The sequence below is a fragment of the Mesoplodon mirus genome, assembly GCF_964341445.2.
Source record: "Mesoplodon mirus genome assembly, chromosome: 14".
Classification (NCBI taxonomy): domain Eukaryota; kingdom Metazoa; phylum Chordata; class Mammalia; order Artiodactyla; family Ziphiidae; genus Mesoplodon; species Mesoplodon mirus.
Genome location: NC_138990.1, coordinates 79,281,881 through 79,299,660, shown reverse-complemented (window position 1 = coordinate 79,299,660; position 17,780 = coordinate 79,281,881). Strand labels below are relative to the sequence as shown.

Sequence of the window (17,780 nt, the reverse complement as noted above, 5' to 3'; positions counted from 1 at the left end):
TTCAACGAGATTGTACCTATTTCACTAATGTCCTCATAGTTTGTTTTTCTAAAACATTTTTATTTTGAAATAAATTTAGATTTACAGAAGAGTTGCAAAAGTAGTACAGAGAATTCCTGTATACCCTTCACCCAGCTTCCCCTAATATTAACATCTTATATCCCATGGTACATTTATCAAAATTAAGATATTAACATTGGTAAACTGTGAACTAAACTATAGACTTTTATTCCAATTTCTCTGGTTTTTCCACTAATATCATTCTTCTGTTCCAGAACCTAATCCAAGATACCATATTGTATTTAATTGTCATGTCATGTTAGCCTCCTTCAGTCTGTGAGTTTCTCAGTCTTATTTTTCATGACCTTGACAGTTTTGAACAGTTTAGGTACTTTGTAAATTTCCCTCCATATGCATTTGTCTGATGTTTTCTTATGATTAGACTGGGGTTATGGATTTGGAGAGAGATACCATAGAGGTGAAGCACTCTACTCATTACATCATATCAGAAGGTACATAATATCAGTATGATTTATTGTTGGTGATGTTCACGTTGATCACTTAGTAGAAGTGGCATCTGTCAGGTTTCTCCAGTGTAAAATTACTATTTTTCCCTTTCTACACTCTCTTAGAAACCAGTCGTTAAGAACCCACACTCAGGGGAAGGAAACTAAGCTCCACTTCCTGGAGGGAGGAGTGTTCAAAGAATTTGTGGGCATATGTTAAAACCACTGCAGTAATAAATATTTGGGGGGGACAAATTTTGAGGCCGTGAAAATATCCTAAGTCTCCTTGAAGTTTCACCCACTAATTTTAGCGTTCATCAGTGGATCTTGCCTGCAGCAGTTAATCTACCAGTGATTTTCTATTTCTCTCATTCCTTCTACATGCATTAGTTTGAATCCTCATGTAAGGAATTGTTGTCTCTCCTCTCCTATTTATTTAGTTAATGATTTATACACTTACGGACTCATGGATATTTATTTTATTCTTTGGGTTATAATCCAGTACATGATTGTTTACTTTGTGGCTCAAATTGTTGCCTTGGCCATTGAGGTTGGCGTCTGTCCTTTTAACATGCCATGTCCCTGTAAATTTTTTTCTCTAGCATTTTGCCCAAAATGTTACTCAAGGATGGCTATAGATATTCTTTTTTTTTTTTTTTTTTTTTTTTTTTTTTGCGGTATGCGGGCCTCTCACTGTTGTGGCCTCTCCCGTTGCGGAGCACAGGCTCCGGATGCGCAGGCCCAGCGGCCATGGCTCACGGGCCCAGCCGCTCCGCGGCATATGGGATCCTCCCAGACCGGGGCATGAACCCGTATCCCCTGCATCGGCAGGCGGACTCTCAACCACTGCGCCACCAGGGAGGCCCTATAGATATTCTTTAGGTGTTTCTCACAATGAAAGAGACCTGATTAAAAACGCAAAATTAAAATGTTCTCTGATCTCTTAGCACAGTGCTTTGTAAAAGGCACAGTGTTATATTTTGGATGAATAAGTCAGTTTACCTTCACACAGATAGGTATGTTAAACATAAGAGTGGGGAAAAACAGACTCCAGACTACTTATGGGGAGAAAATATGAAGTGTCGTTGTCATAGTAAATTAGACATGAAAAAAAACCTGAGGAAATTCTGATTGGGAACAGTGGATAGGATTTACTAGAACTATCTGATTTAGGTGAGTGGTGATTACAGTTGTACATGAAGATTTCTCAACTGATATAATTCAGTTTTTTCACTTAAGTCAAAACGGTATTGCAGACTGAAAACTTAATCCAAATTCTTGAGAATAAAAGAAAAATACATTTGAAGTCTTACTATTTGCTAAATTATTCTTGACTCTTTGTGCCAAAATTCTGATATTGAGCTTTCTAACTTTAGATTTGTATATTTCCTATCAACATTTTTACTGTGTTCTGTTTTGTAAATTATAGTTACAGAAATGTCTTTAAGTGATCTCAAATCTGAATTCTCTTGTACATCCTATGTATTAATAGTTTAGAAATAAGGTACTATAGGAGTAGGTAATTTAAAACGTTCCAGTGCAGGTAACATGCTGTTGATCACAGTCTCCTGGTGTGTGAACTCAGTAAGGAAAGAAGTTTGTTAGTTGATTTTGTTGGCCATTCTCCTCCACGTCTCTTGTCGTGTTAGTGAAGCTGATGGTTTGGGAGAGAACAAAATAGCCTTCTTTAACAGGATTCATTTTGGAACAGAGTGCTCAACTAGTTCTTCATATTATTTACAACGGCTCTGAGCCTTAAATTATCAGGAACTCATAAATTAAATAACGTTTCAAAATAATGCCATTTGTAAAATTTAAAAAGAATGATAATTGAAAAGTAATTTTTTAAAAATTGACTACTAATTTCCTTGAAATCATAATGTAACTTGTAGCACAGTTAGGAAGCATTCATGTTTTTTACAGCCTTATGGTTGTTCTGAAAGAGAGAAATTGATCTTTAAGGTAATGAATGATACTACAGGCAGCATATGTGGCCCAGTGCTGTCTTTTACTGTAAAGGGGTCCAGTACCACTGATTCAGAGGATGTTTATTGAGTGTTTACTGGATGCCTGGCACTGTCCTGAGGGAAACTGGTAAATTCAGGGCATTTGTTGTATCAGAATTTTTGTTAAAAAGTAAGTAATTGTAGTAGTATCGGTGGTATGATTTTTTTTCTTGCTGACTGAAATGTAAATTCATTGCTAATGTTCAGTGTTCAGCATTCTTAAGAATTCATTTGGGCTAATTAAAGAGAAAGCTATCAGTAGTACTGAAGCGAGTCAGCACAGCAACTGTATTGACCAAAATAAAACTTGTTTGGTATTAGGTACCAATAATTTATTAAGGGTAAATTTTTATAATCATTATCCCCACTACCCCCTTTGTTCCTTAGGATCTCAAACTGGAAAGGATGTTAGTTGTTAAGTTCATCCTATGTTTCAATCAACTCTTCCTAATGACTTATTTAAAAGCTTACTTCCTTCTGTGACCTTTATTTTGCTGCTGACTAGGGCACTTTGGATTTTCAAAAAAATTATTTCCTTTAGGTATAATTAGGAACAATAAGTGTACTATGGTAACTCGGTAAAACCAGAAAGCTATGTTTTAAGTAATACATATCACTGTATAAACCTAGGTAACAGTTGATTAATATTCACAGAGATAATCACTTCTAAACATCTTGCTTACATGTAAATCTGATAATTTTAATCTACATTTCATTTGCAAGTGATACTTGGGGTTCACTTTAAGTATGCAGCATTTTTTTAAAAAACTAAATCACAAGGAAGAAAATGAAGAATCTTGTATATCTTCTGAAAAAAATCTGTAAATTCTGGATTTTTTTGTCATTTTGAAATTGCTTTAAAAGAACATACAGAATTGGTCAGAGTTGGGAAGAATCTATGAGAGATTCCTTTGGAGACCATTGGCTGACCGTCTGTTGTCTTCAGGTTCAAGAAAGAATTCCTGGGAATGTTTTGTTTTGTTTTTTAACATCTTTATTGGAGTATAATTGCTTTACAATGGTGTGTTAGTTTCTGCTGTATAACAAAGTGAATCAGATATACATAGACATATATCCCCATATCTCCTCCCTCTTGCATCTCCCTCCCACCCTCCCTATCCCACCCCTCTAGGTGGACACAAAGCACCGAGCTGATCTCCCTGTGCTATGCGGCTGCTTCCCACTAGCTATCTGTTTTACATTTGGTAGTGTATATATGTCTGTGCCTGGGAATGGTTTTTTGAGTTAGGTTTGGCAGTGGTAAAGGTGCATAAACGTAGCCTGGCTTTCAGTGTTTTCCAAAGAATGCTTTAATACAAGCTTAGAATGTTGGTAAAGTTGTGCATTTACACAGGCTTTGCTTTTACTGCATCTCCAGTTTAAGATATTTATAATATAGACTTTCAGAAGTTAAATGATCCATTTTTTTTTAAGGGAGAGAATTCCAGGTGGATGCTAGGGAAGGATCATTAAAGCCCTTCGTTGGAGGATTGCTATGAAATAATGACTTTAGATTGGAATTTGAAGAAGAGATACGTTTCATTGGCAAGAACAATGAAAAGTTAGCTCCCTGTGTTCTAATATTGCAGAAGAGTGGGATTTTTCTAGCGTAAGTCTTGGACCCTCCAAGAATGCATATCACTTATGTTTCCTTTCAGTCTTTGCTTGGAAGTGGAAGTTCAGCTTATATTAGAGATCATGGGTGGCATTGCCTATCTTATTTTTACATAATTCTGTCATGTTCAGTGATTCATCAAAAGGGCTCCTGCTGTTTGTTGCAGTTTGGTCTTCTGTTAGGCCGTTTGGTCTTCTGTTAGGCCCTTCATGGGCTTTTCAGGAGCTGTAGTCTTCCTCAGTGAGCTGTTATTCTTGGCTATATTTTTGTTGTTGTAGAACTTAAAATACAATATGCTTTTTATTAACGTGATTTTCTTTTTCTCTTTGCAGTGATTATTTATTCAAGTTACTTCTGATTGGCGACTCTGGAGTTGGAAAGTCTTGCCTCCTTCTTAGGTTTGCAGTAAGTTGAAATCAAAATGCTTTTAAAGAAATTAATGCTGTTTATGTTTCCTAGGGAGACAAAAGATTAAACAGTTTTATTCAGAATATTAATTCTTCCAGAATTTATATATTATATATAAAGCCTCCAAGTGTACATCCCCAGTGATATCTAGACTCTTAAATAGAAGAAATGCTGTTGCTCTTCAAAGAAATTCAAGCAAAGTGTAGTTATAAAGTCAGAGTGTCTAATACTCTTCTTGGAGATCAGTGTTTCATTCCAACATAAGTAGTGAGGTAAGGGGAAAATAATAGGTCTGTGTTGAAAGTGACTTGATGGAAAACAAATCTTCAAGTAAAACTTTAGTAGAATAAAAAGAAAAAGCGGGGTCTGGTACAAACTATTTTTGACAATGGCATAGTGTTCTATATGCTGAAATCTACAAACTGATAAGTAGCTTTCAACCTAATAAATAAAATATACAGTCTTATTCATAGTCTTATCAACTGCCTTCAAATTTAGCATGTTTTCCTTCTCACTGTCTAGATCATTGGTTCTTAAGAGTATGCACCAGTGGGGATTATCAAGACCGTCTTGGGGTCCATGAGGTCAAAACTACTTTCCTAATAATACTAAACCATTAGTATTTACTAAGTAAGTAATTACTTAGTACTAAGGCAAAAGACATTTGCCTTTTTTCACTCTATTGATCTTTGCTCTGATGATGCAAAAGCAGTGGTGGGTAAAACTGCCAGTGCCTTATTAGCACCATGTTGAAGCAGTGCTAAGCCCCAAATTATACTCATAGTCATGGTGTTTACCTCTGTTCACTCACAGCGGGGAAAAACACCATTTTCATTTAAGAGTGTCTTTGATGAAACAGTAAAAATGATTAATTTCTTTCATACTATTTTAAATTGAGGTATAGTTGATGTACAATATTATATAAGTTTCAGGTGTACAACATAGTGATTCACAATTTTTAAAGGTTATATTCCATTTATAGTTATTATAAAATATTGGCTCTATTCCCTGTGTTGTACAGTATGTCCTTGTAGCTTTTTATTTTATATACAGTAAGTTGTACCTCTAAATCCCCTACCCCTATCTTGCTCCTCCCTCTTTCCCTCTCCCCAGTGGTAACCACCAGTTTGTTCTCTATGAACAAACTGTGAGTCTATTTCTTTTTTGTTATAGTCATTAGTTTATTTTTTTAGATTCCACATATAAGTGATATCATACACTATTTGTCTGACTTATTTCAGTTACAATAATACCCTCCAAGTCCATCCATGTTGTTGCAAATGGCAAAATTTTATTCTTTTTTATGCCTGAGTAGTATTCCATTGTATGTGTATGTATATGTGTATGTATACATCTTTATCATTCAATCTGTTGATGGACACTTAGGTTGCTTCTAAAAATGATTAATTAAAAAAATCTTGATCCTCGAGTATTCTTTTTTAAATATTCTGTGTGAAGAAATGAGGAGTTTGCATAAAGTAGTTTTACTGAAGACTGGAGTATGTTGGCTGTCTCAAGGGAAAGAAAAGCACTTGTATAGTTGCTTCCATTTTGAGCTAAACTAGCTGCTTTTTTCATTGAACATTTTTTTTAACTTGAAAGAACAACTAACAAACTATAATTATGTAGAATTGAGTATTGGGTACACATTTTATCAGATGAACAGACATTATCACTTCAAGGAAAATATCTAACAGCATTTGCTGCCTGTAATAAATTCAAGCTTTTCAAAGGAAAATCAGAATTTTAGAAAACTTAAAATTCACCACTGCAAGCTTGACAGCATCTCAAATAATTAATATGACTTTTCTGATGATATAAGTGATATTAATGAATCCCATATATATATATATATATATATATATATATATATATATATATATAACTTCACTATATATAATAGTTAAAAAATGAGACCATGGAAGTACCAGAATAAAAGTTAGGTGGCTCTTTAATCTTATGTGAAAGTATTTTCTAACACAGAAGAAAATCAGGAAAGAAAAGATTGTTAAATTTGATTGCATTAAAATTAATGCTGAGCACATAAAAATGTTGGAAAACAAATGGTACTAGGAAAAAAATATATATGAGGAAGGGGTGATATTCTCAATATATAAAGCACACTTACACATTAATAATAAAAGGATGTTTGCCCTGATGGAAATATGAGCAAATACATAAGCGGGCAGTTCACAAAAGGAGAAATACAATTGCCAATAAATATGAAAAAAAGTTCAATTTTATTTGTATTTAAAGGACTTAAAAATTAGATATTACTTAATTTTTATTAAATTGGCAAATATTAAAAATTAATTAATTAAAATTAAGAATAATTCCTAGTATTAAATCAGCAATTCTAGGTAGGTGGGAAGAAGCTGGCCTCTCTTGAGGAAAATGGCTATAGCCTGAGGTATTTGTGCTTCAAAGAAAATCCCTTCCAGGATGCCTATTGACCTAAGTCATAGCTTTTCATACTACCTACACAGTAGAATCACCTAGGATGCATTTTGAAAATACTGATTCTCACACCCCTGAAGTAGAGACAGGCTGTGAAAGGTATGATAAATGTATAATAAGCTTTGGGAGCACAGAGGGAAGAATCTCTTAACTATTGGCTGAATAGTTGGGGAATGTTTGGACAGTCAGTATTGCCTGAGCTCAGAATTGAAAAATGAATAAAAATTGCCATGTGACCCAGGGACTGGGGAGTAGGGGGATAAAGCTTGGGAGTGGGGAGAAGGAGATACTGAGAATTTGGACAGTAGGAAGGGCGTGTGCAGTGGTTCAGAGGCATGCAAGTGAGGGTCATTTAGGGGTTTATAAGAATTCTAACAAAGTACGTGGCATGTACGAGTGCTGAATGAATGTTGATTGCATTCATTTTGTTCTCTATCCACTTTCTATAGTACCTGATGCTTATTAGACAAGTAAAAAATTTAAATTTAATGATGAGCATTTTGTCAAATTGCAGTCAATGCTTCAAGACTATCCTTTTATCCAGTGATTCTGTGTATGCATTAATGTGAATATATGTGGAGGATAAGTCAGCATAGCTACCTCTAGCCACTTGGAACTCTCTCTGATCACATTTTGTTCTTTAGTGATCTTTGTTTCAGTCTCATGTACTCATCAGGTTCAGCATTATCAAGACTTCCCCACACTGGCTTCATTTAATCCTTTTCCCCCTTCTCTTTTTTGGAAGTGCCACAAATGCAGATCCCAAATGTGTCATTTTCCCCTTATATACTTCAATATGTATTTCTAAGAACTGGACATTTTCCTATAAAATACATTTGTTGACAACAAAATTAATTTCCCTAGTTGTCTAAGAAGTGTGGTGTTATAGTTGGTTTGATTCACGATTCACAACATGGTTCACACAGACTCATAGACATAGAGAACAGACAGTGGTTGCCAAGGGGAGGGGAGGATGGGGTGGGATGGAGTGGGAGTTTGGGGTTAGCAAATGCAAACTATTATATATAGAATGGAAAAACAACAAGGTCCTACTGTATAGCACAGGGAACTATATTCAGTTTCCTGTGGTAAACCATAATGGAGAAGAATAAAAAAAAAGAATTTGTATATACATATGATTGAATCACTTTGCTGAACAGCAGAAATTAACACAACATTGTAAATCAGCTATACTTCAATTAAAAAAAATCAGGTGTAATTTTAAAAGTTTAACCTTGAGTTAAACATTGTTCTCATAAAAACTTGTACACAAATGTTCACAGCAGCATTGTTCATAATAGCCAAAATGTAGAAACCACCCAAATGTCCACGAACTGATGAATGGATAAACAAAATGCGGTATATCCATACAGGGTACTATTTTTCAGCCATGAAAAGGAATGAAGCCATTAAAAAGGAATGATCCGTGCTATAACATGGCTGAACCTTGAAAAGTTTATGCTGAGTGAAAGAAGCCAAACACAGAAGGCCACATTGTATATAATTCCGTTCATGTGAAATGTCCAGAACAGGCAAATCCATGGAGACGTGAAATAGATTAGTAGTTTCCAGAGTCTAGGGGGAGAGGAAGAAATGGAGAGTGCTGCTGGGTATAGGGTGTTCTTTGGGTGATGAAAATATGTTTTGGAATTAAATAGTGCTGATGGTTGCACGACCTTCTGAATATACTAAAAACCACTGAATTGTACACTTTAAAAGGGTGAATTTCATGTATGTGAGTTATATCTGTTTAAAAAGTTGTAACTGAGAAATAAAATTGACTTCTAAAAAATTTCAGGAGAGGACATGATCATAGCTTTGTGGTGAATAAGTTGGATGGGGAGGAGCAAGAGTTCCACTGATGAGAAAATTAGAAAAATCTTTCATAATCATTAAAAATATAAAACCTTTTTCTATGTGATGTATGTAAAGAATTTGCCAAGAGATGTTTGGAAAAATTAAAGAATAGCTATTGAAAACAAATGTTTTAAGAAGAAACCATTGCTAAATAGCACTTTGTCTTCGGAACATGACCAGAGTGCAGGAGAGGATGGAGTGGCTGTTCTCAACATGTTACGCCTTATAAACTTTATCTGCTTTGTAGGTAAAAGTTAAGTTTGTATTTTCTTATTTACTCTATTGAACATTCATTTTAATTGGTAGCTTTTTTCCCTTCAGGATGATACATACACGGAAAGCTATATCAGCACAATTGGTGTGGATTTCAAAATAAGAACTATAGAGTTAGATGGGAAAACAATCAAACTTCAAATAGTAAGTAATGTTTGGACCAGAAAGTTTTGTGGAAACTATTTTGGTAAATTTAGAGTGTATTTGTTATTAATATGTTAACAAAATTAAAGTATCTTAAGAATCATTCATCTAATGACAGTGGTAGGATAAGAATTGTTTAGATGAAAAATGATAAAAGATTACCCTTCCTCATTGAATTTTCTATTCATAAAGCAGAAATACATGTTTTTAAGTCAAACTTGGTCCTAGTTCTTTTTCTTGTGCTTTTATCAGTGTGGTCTAAGGGGTCTAAGTTGAGGTTTACCTTGTCTTATAGCAGAAGTATATTGAGCAGTTTTCATATGTCTTTTATTGTGCTGAATACTATGGAACATTAGAAGAAACCTAGGAGAGGTTCTTCATATGTGGTTTAGTTGAAGAGTATTTATTAGATAGTATGTAGCAACTCTGTAGAAAAGTAGAATTTTATTGGAAGGGAACTTAGCTTTTCTTACGTATTTTACAGCTCAGAAGATGGATGCTAAGAGATTCAGTGACTTGCCTACAGTTACTAGCAGAACCAAGTGACCCGTAGCTCTCTGTTTTCAATATTTTGTGTCCCTGTGCCGTCCTCACTCCCTTATCCATCCTTATATCCTCAACCCTGAATTAGAAGTAGGCAGTTGTAGTCGAAACTTAATATGGGTCTGGGTATTACCAGTGTGGACATACCTATGGTCATAAAAAAAAAAACCTCTGGGTATCTTTTAGATATCTGGGTATCTGGGTATTAGTATGAGGTAACATAGAAAACAAGTGACTGTTCTTTATATAGAATTGATAACACCCTGAACTGGAAGGAGTTCTGAATTTGGAGTCAGAAAACTTGGATTTGTTGTCTTCATTCTGCTATTTATTAGAGAGTCATGGGTTTAACTTACTTCAGTCTTTTTCCTGAGACTCAGTTTCTTACCTCTAAAATGAGTGTGATAATGCTTGATTTACTAATAAGGTAGTTGTGAGAACCAAATCTATAGCTCTGTGTATGTGTGTATGATAATGTATGTGAAAGCCCTTTGTAAACGTTTAGGCAATACACAATTGTTACTGATGATACGACACACCCAGACAAGTGGATATTTGATAGGTTATTATTTTTTTATTTGTTCTCTTATGTGACTCTGATAAGGAAAAGAAAGGTACATTACAAAAGAATTGTGGATTTTGATACAAGTGAACACCCTTGATATCCCAAATTAGGACTTGCAAGGATGTAGTTATCAGAGATACCTTGAAATACTTTCAACCAATGAACAGAGTATCTTCCATATTGATTTTTCCCATTATATGTAGAGTGCCAACTTGGCACCATAAAGAATATTTCAGAAAGAAGCACCCAAGCCTGTAACTACTGATGTGAAATGATTGTGTTATGTGTGATCATTGGTCTTCATAACATTTGGGTATATATTTGTGAAACATTTATATATTGCTACTTCCTCTGGCTGGAAGGGATCTTATAGGTCACTCACTCAGTCTTCTTTCATCTTCTTTCATCTTTCCTTTCCCTATCTGGTGCCTTTTTTTGAACATTTCTGAGAAGCTCACCATTTTTCAAAGCAGCTAGTTCCATTTATAAATAACCTTTTAGTTATTAATTCTTTATTTTGAGCCAAAGCCAGTTTCCTTTAACTTCTGTCTCTTACTACTCTGCCTTTTGCAGCTGCCTGATAGAGATTAATTTCTTTTCTATTGGCAGCCTGCCATTTAGATTGATCTTACCACACCTTCTACCTCTGAAGTCGGTCATTCCTTTCTGGAAGCATGTTTTCAGAACCTTTTATAATTTGGGTTTGGGCTGCTCTTACATTTTATACATGCTGTTTATTAAAATATGATTCCTAAAATCAAATACAAAGATATAATCCAGCCAGTGTGACTACATGGGGTAAATTCTCTATTGATTCGGACTCTGAATTTCTTTTTTTTCTCTCACACTTCAGGAACTCATGCCATTTTCTCATCATTGGCCCATTCAAGGACATAAAAAGAAAACCTGCGTTTACTACATTTGCTATCTCAATAACCATTTTACCTACTAGTTTGGATCTTAAAGTTTTTGGTTTTTTTTGTTTTTAAGTCTTATATTTTGTGACTAGGGCATTAAAAACCTAAATGCAGGATTTTACTTTTAACCCTGTTACATTTCATCTTGCCTGGTTTGAATTACCCTTCCAAGTTTTCTGGGTCTTTCAAAATGATTGGGTTTATCTATATTTTAATTATCTTTTCTGCTTTTCCTGTTCAAGTGTGCCATCTGGGTCTTTATCAGAGTTGGTGATTACAGAACATTCAGCGGTGCAGGGCATGTACAGAGTGTAGTCCCGTACCATGAAAGGCCTCTTTCTGTGATGGTTTATTCATTTTCGAAGCTTTATGGAAATGCATACATTACACAGACATTCAGATAGATTCAAGGTTGAAGGGATGAATGAAACACAGCCCCATAGGAGGAGATCCCATTTCAGTGGGAGAGACAAACATGGGAAAATCAGTTACCCTGTGATTATGAGGGGTAATGAGGATTATGTACATAGAGGGTGATCAGTTACAGAGGAAGGTGAAGGTACTGTTAGGATATAGAGTCAGCAGAGTTTTCAGAGTGGCAAGGAGACCTCAGAAATTTTGCTCTTTGGATGCCATTGCTTAGTCAGCTACAATTCTTTGTTAACATTTATTCAGAAACATTTTCTTCCTATTGTTGTGCTATCTTTGTGAAACGGGTTGGTGGGCAGAGAAGAGAAGGGAACTAACATTTTATTGAGCAGCATCTATAATCAGGCGTTGTGCTAGGCATTTTACAAGCATTAGTTCATTTAAACTTAGCAATTCTATAAAGTGAGTGGTATCTGGGATTTATAGACGAAGAAACTGTTAGGTGACTCTTCCTAGAGTTAAATAACCAGGAAGCCAAAGAAGATGTTTTGAAGTCACGTTGGCTTGGCTCCAGAGGTCATGCTTCTCCAAGGATATCCTGAAAGACTTGAGGCTCCTTACTGATAACAGTAGATCTAGATAGTCTCCTGACTCTCCTAGGCTAGTACTTTGGATGAAAAAGGTAATGAAGCTATGGTGGCTTTTGTTTGTTTTAAATTAACAATTGTTAATATACTACTTTATTTGCTTCATTATTACTTCTCGCCGCCCTCCCCCCTCAGTATGTTAAATTATAGATATGATACTTTATTCCAGAAATACTAATAATGCATCTCTATTTTACTATGTAAAATAGACATAGTAAAACAAAACTGACACTAATGCCTTAATGTTATCTAATATCCAGTTTGTATTTAAATTTCCCCAAAATTAAAGCTTATTTTTAACAGCTCTATGTTGGCTGGGTCTTAGAAAAGGAAGTGATTTCACTGAGTGCTCCTGAACTTTTTTTTTTTTGCCATCTAGGACTAGTGGGGATCAATGTCAAGTTCACAGATATATTCCAAAACTTTACAATTCCTTCCCACTAAAGGCTGTGGCATCTTAATCTCCACTTGTCTTAGGCGTTAAGTCCATTTTTTGTTTTTGTTTCTTTAATGGTAACCATTAAGTAACCATTCTGTTATTTCCCCATCAATCAAGATGTTATCTTTTACCGGTATTTTTTAGTGGGGTAGGTAGCTTTTCTAAACAATTTTTTTTTAAGAAACGGACATTGTCTAGGAGCAAGTTAAACAAAATTCTCATTGCCCTGGTTAAAGTCGTGGCTTTAAAAATCTGTTTTCTTGATTTTTTTTTTTTTTTTTTGGCTGCATTGGGTCTTCATTGCTGCGCGTGGGCTCTCTCTAGTTGTTGCGAGCAGAGGCTACTCTTCGTTGAGGTGCGGTGGCTTCTCTTACTGCGGAGCATGGGCTCTAGGCACACGGGCTCAGTAGTTGTGGCACACGGGCTTAGTTGCTCCATGGCATACGGGATCTTCCCGGACTAGGACTCGAATCTGTGTCCCCTGCATTGGCAGGTGGATTCTTAACCACTGTGCCACCAGGGAGTCCCTTGATATTTTTAATAGTTTTTTTTAACCCAGAACTTTAATGTAGCAATGTTATTTGTTTCCAGTGTTGGAGCCTAAATGAAATGTGGTAAAGTGCTCTTAAAATGAACTTTATAAAAGTATTTGGAATCATCTTACCTACATTGTTTTCCCTAGGATTAAAATAATTGTTCCTGAGATGGCTAAAGTGCTATCTTGACTGGTGGTTATCTGCATTAGGTCCTTTCAGTGCTTTCCATGATGATAAATTGTGCTAGCAAGTAATTTTGTCTTATGTGTGAGAGTTGTACTGTTACAGGGGTGTTAGTAGACCAGTAGCTTTATAGTATTGGTAGCATTACTGCAAATTGGACACTACCTTCTTTTCTGGACCTTCGGGTATTTGGCAGTTACCCTGCAATTTAGTAGTGTGAGCACAGAGAGCTAATGTTTCTATATCAAATCCTGGTAATCCACAACTATGTAAACTAAACTGTTCTCCCTCCTCCCTCCTTTTCCCCAACTCTGTTTTAATGGCATTGTTTGGATTTCTTGATTGTTTTATAATAGTGGGACACAGCAGGCCAAGAAAGATTTCGAACAATCACCTCCAGTTATTACAGAGGAGCCCATGGCATCATAGTTGTGTATGATGTGACAGATCAGGTAAGCTCCAGGAAAAATTGTGTTATACTGACAAAGTAGTAAGTTACTATTTGATAAATAGCAGACTATTTTACTTTACATATAAGCCATCAGTATCATTTATATGGCAGAAAACTTTGTCCACCCCTAAGGAAGTGAATGACATAAAAAACATTTTTTCTAAACCAATGTATCTTTTAAGGACAGGTACATTGTTATTTTTCTCCCCTACATCATTTGAACACCTAATGAATGGGTCAACCAAAATTTCCTAATATTTTCCTTTGGTAAATAGGAAATTTAGTAATTGGTTTTACATTTGCTTTCAAGGGACCCAAGTTATATTTATTATCAACTAAATAACTGATCGTTTTGTCAAGAGTGTGTAGGGAACTGAGATTGTTTGGCTTACGCTGTTTTTGGTGCCAAGTGTTAACAGGAGTTTGCCTGGTAATTAGACCTGTCGGAATTGCCAAAAGTAAGATTAGAGGCTTCTGCCTGTGGAGTATGTGGTTCAGAAATAGGATGAGCTCTGAGGAAGATTTTAAGAGGAGAGTGAGTAGCTAAAGGTGAGCTGTTGAAAGAAGGTAGGGGGATGTGGAGATAGTGTGAAGAATGTGGTCCGAGGGCCATAATTGATCTTTTGACCAGAAAGTTAGAAAATTTCAGGGTCCTTTTATTTTGCCCGTCAAAGAAAAGAATGAAAGATGAACTCCGAAAATTAGAATATATAATTCTTGTAGGAGATGTTAAATCTCACCTCAACTATGAAATCATGGCTAATTAGGAGATAGCTAGAATTACAGACTTTAGATTCAGCACCATTAGGAGTATTGGGTGAGTGATATCAACATGAGGAAAAAAATGTTGCTAGTTTTAAAAATCTCCAGTAATGACTTGTAATATTTAAAAATGGAAAATTTCCTCCCTTAAATATGACTATGGAAAAGAAAACAAGCATCTTTACTTTGGACCCGTTTATTTAATAATTTTTGACATCTCTAGTAGTTCACATTTAGTAGGTTTATTCATAAACCAAAATTCTGTCACGTTTCAAAAACCAGGTTTTGTAGTGCATATAAATGGCATACTCCGAAACAACTGGATTTGCCTGAGCTGTAGTTTAATGCTGAGCTGTATTTCCCTCTCAGATAAGGCATTTTCATCCTCAAGGCTTCAAATTCTGTTTTCTTATTCATGTACATATGTATCATCATTTTAATGTCAGTTCACTTCTCTCCCAGCATTAGAGTTCTTCTTTTGTAGCTAGATTGTCTCACTAGCTCGTCTTAGGTCAGGAGGGATACATCTGTTTATCACTTGCTTCATTAGAACAGTTGTGTCCAGAACTGTATTATCATTCTTTAAAATGTCTTTTTAGGAGTCCTTCAATAATGTTAAACAGTGGCTGCAGGAAATAGACCGTTACGCCAGTGAAAACGTCAACAAGTTGTTGGTAGGGAACAAATGTGATCTGACCACAAAGAAAGTAGTAGACTACACAACAGCAAAGGTATGTTTAAAGTTTGATTTTCAAACTGAATTGGAAGGTGCTGAATTTGAATTATATATGGGTATGGAGTCACACAATGGCCGCAACTGCCTTAGCTTTTAAAAATACATGCGCCAGAATACTTTGACAGTAATAATTTGTGCAGTGTCTACTTGGATTCAGTAAACTTAGTCCTTCATCACTCCCCATTTCAGATGATGAAATGCACTAAGTGAAAAAGATTTTTCAATTAATTGTGCCTTATATGTTCTCTTAGGAATTTGCTGATTCCCTCGGAATTCCATTTTTGGAAACCAGTGCTAAGAATGCAACGAATGTAGAACAGTCTTTCATGACAATGGCAGCTGAGATTAAAAAGCGAATGGGTCCTGGAGCAACAGCTGGTGGTGCAGAGAAGTCCAATGTTAAAATCCAGAGCACTCCGGTCAAGCAGTCAGGTGGAGGTTGCTGCTAAAATTTGCCTCCGTCCTTTTCTCACAGCAATGAATTTGCAATCTGAACCCGTGAAAAAAACAAAATTGCCTGAATTGTACTGTATGTAGCTGCACTACAACAGATTCTTACCGTCTCCACAAAGGTCAGAGATTGTAAATGGTCAATACTGACTTTTTTTTTATTCCCTTGACTCAAGACAGCTAACTTCATTTTCAGAACTGTTTTAAGCCTTTGTGTGCTGGTTTATACAATCATGTGTGTAATCCTTGTTGCTTTCCTGATACCAGACTGTTTCCCGTGGTTGGTTAGAATATATTTTGTTCTGATGTTCATATTGGCATGTTTGGATGTCAGGTTTAGTCTTCTGAAGATGAGGTTCAGCCATTTTGTATCGAACAGCACAGCCAGTGTCTGTCACTGTCCACGCATAAAGTTTAGTGAGATGTTGTATGTAAGATCTGATTTGCTAGTTCTTCCTCGTAGAGTTATAAACGGAAAGATTACACTATCTGATTAATAGTTTCTTCATACTCTGCATATAATTTGTGGCTGCAGAATATTGTAATTTGTTGCACACTATGTAACAAAACAACTGAAGATATGTTTAATAAATATTGTACTTATTGGAAGTAATATCAAAATGTATGGTGATAAGTATTGTTTTAATTCTTATGGCTAAAGGGAAATAGAGCCTTGCATTATACTCAAAACAGCCATTTGTGTGTGCAACCAGGGCATTGTAGACCTATCTTAGAGCAACATCCAATATGCTTTCCAGATAATATAACTAATAAATGACCTAGGGAGGCTTCCGTGCTGCATAGGGATTTAACCAAGCTTAGTGGTTCAGGGAGATGTATGCTATCTAGCCTGTTATCTCTGATCCTTCTCTAAAACCATTTGAAATGGCTTCACTGATCAGCATTTTAATTCTGTGGTAGAGGTGGAAAGCAGCACACCTCTTCTAAGTGGAAGATGATTAGACTAACGTGTGCTAATATTGTTTCTTCCATGCTTGGAATCAGATGTCAGCTCTCTTATCCTCCACAACTGTGTAGATTGGAGGAGAGTTAAAGCATTGAAGTAGAAGGCAGGAAATTTACTCTTTGCCCTAATTTTAGAAATTATATCCCTTAAAATTAGCTGAAAACAGGAATGCTGGGTGGGAATGATAAATGAGAGAAATATATTTATTTCAGTCGAATTTTGCACACGTGAAAATTTTGTTAACTAGGACCTTAAAGATCCTAGGGTTGGTTTTTATTGTGGGGACAAAAATCTTTTGCTAATAACACTGGCATTTTAAGGTGATAGAAGTCAAAGAAAGATTGTTTCCTTGGGGTTGAACTAGCAGCCAAAACATTCTTTACTTAGGGGCTTGGGATGTGGCTGTTGGCAACGCATTTCATGGTGGGGTCTTTAATTCAATGGTAAAATTTAAGCTAAAACAAGCCAAAAATTATAGGTTTCTTTATTTTCACTAAACAGGCAATTGAAATACACGGTACAAAAATAAGTGGTAAGATTATTGTAAAATGAAATGGACAGAATAAATATTCAATCTAATTTTCCATCTATGAGAATTTCACAATAAAATCACAGTTTACTTTGTATTATAGATGTGCTTGTTGGATCTATTCATCCTCACATAAGGCAACTGAAAAATTCCTCAAGTTACCAGTAGTTATTTGGGTGAAGATTTTTTTTTAATGCTTCAGAAGGTTTGTGTTTTTTTGCCTTATCAATACAGTATACAGGGGGAAAGAATTCAAACTGTGTTTTAAAGTAGATGATACAAATGTTAGAAGTGTGATGCAGTTCAGTTTTATACAGCAAGTTCAAACTGTCAGCTTATTCTTGGTGAGTTAGTTAGCAAAAAACATTACATGAATTTGAGATGTAAGCATATTTACATATTTAGTTTGGAAAATTCTAG

General features: G+C 35.5%; 1 protein-coding gene across 1 annotated transcript in view; it reads left to right on the top strand.

Annotated features, from left to right (window-relative positions):
- RAB1A (RAB1A, member RAS oncogene family) overlaps positions 1 to 17,458 on the top strand; it is a 28,285-nt gene extending 10,827 nt beyond the window's left edge. Inside the window, exons 2-6 of the mRNA XM_082642002.1 lie at positions 4,460 to 4,532; positions 9,171 to 9,266; positions 13,822 to 13,917; positions 15,278 to 15,409; positions 15,666 to 17,458. Coding sequence (XP_082498128.1) covers positions 4,460 to 4,532; positions 9,171 to 9,266; positions 13,822 to 13,917; positions 15,278 to 15,409; positions 15,666 to 15,863 — 595 coding nt within the window. The 3' untranslated portion in view covers positions 15,864 to 17,458. The remainder of the gene's footprint in view (positions 1 to 4,459; positions 4,533 to 9,170; positions 9,267 to 13,821; positions 13,918 to 15,277; positions 15,410 to 15,665) is intronic.
- Positions 17,459 to 17,780: the final 322 nt, after the last annotated feature.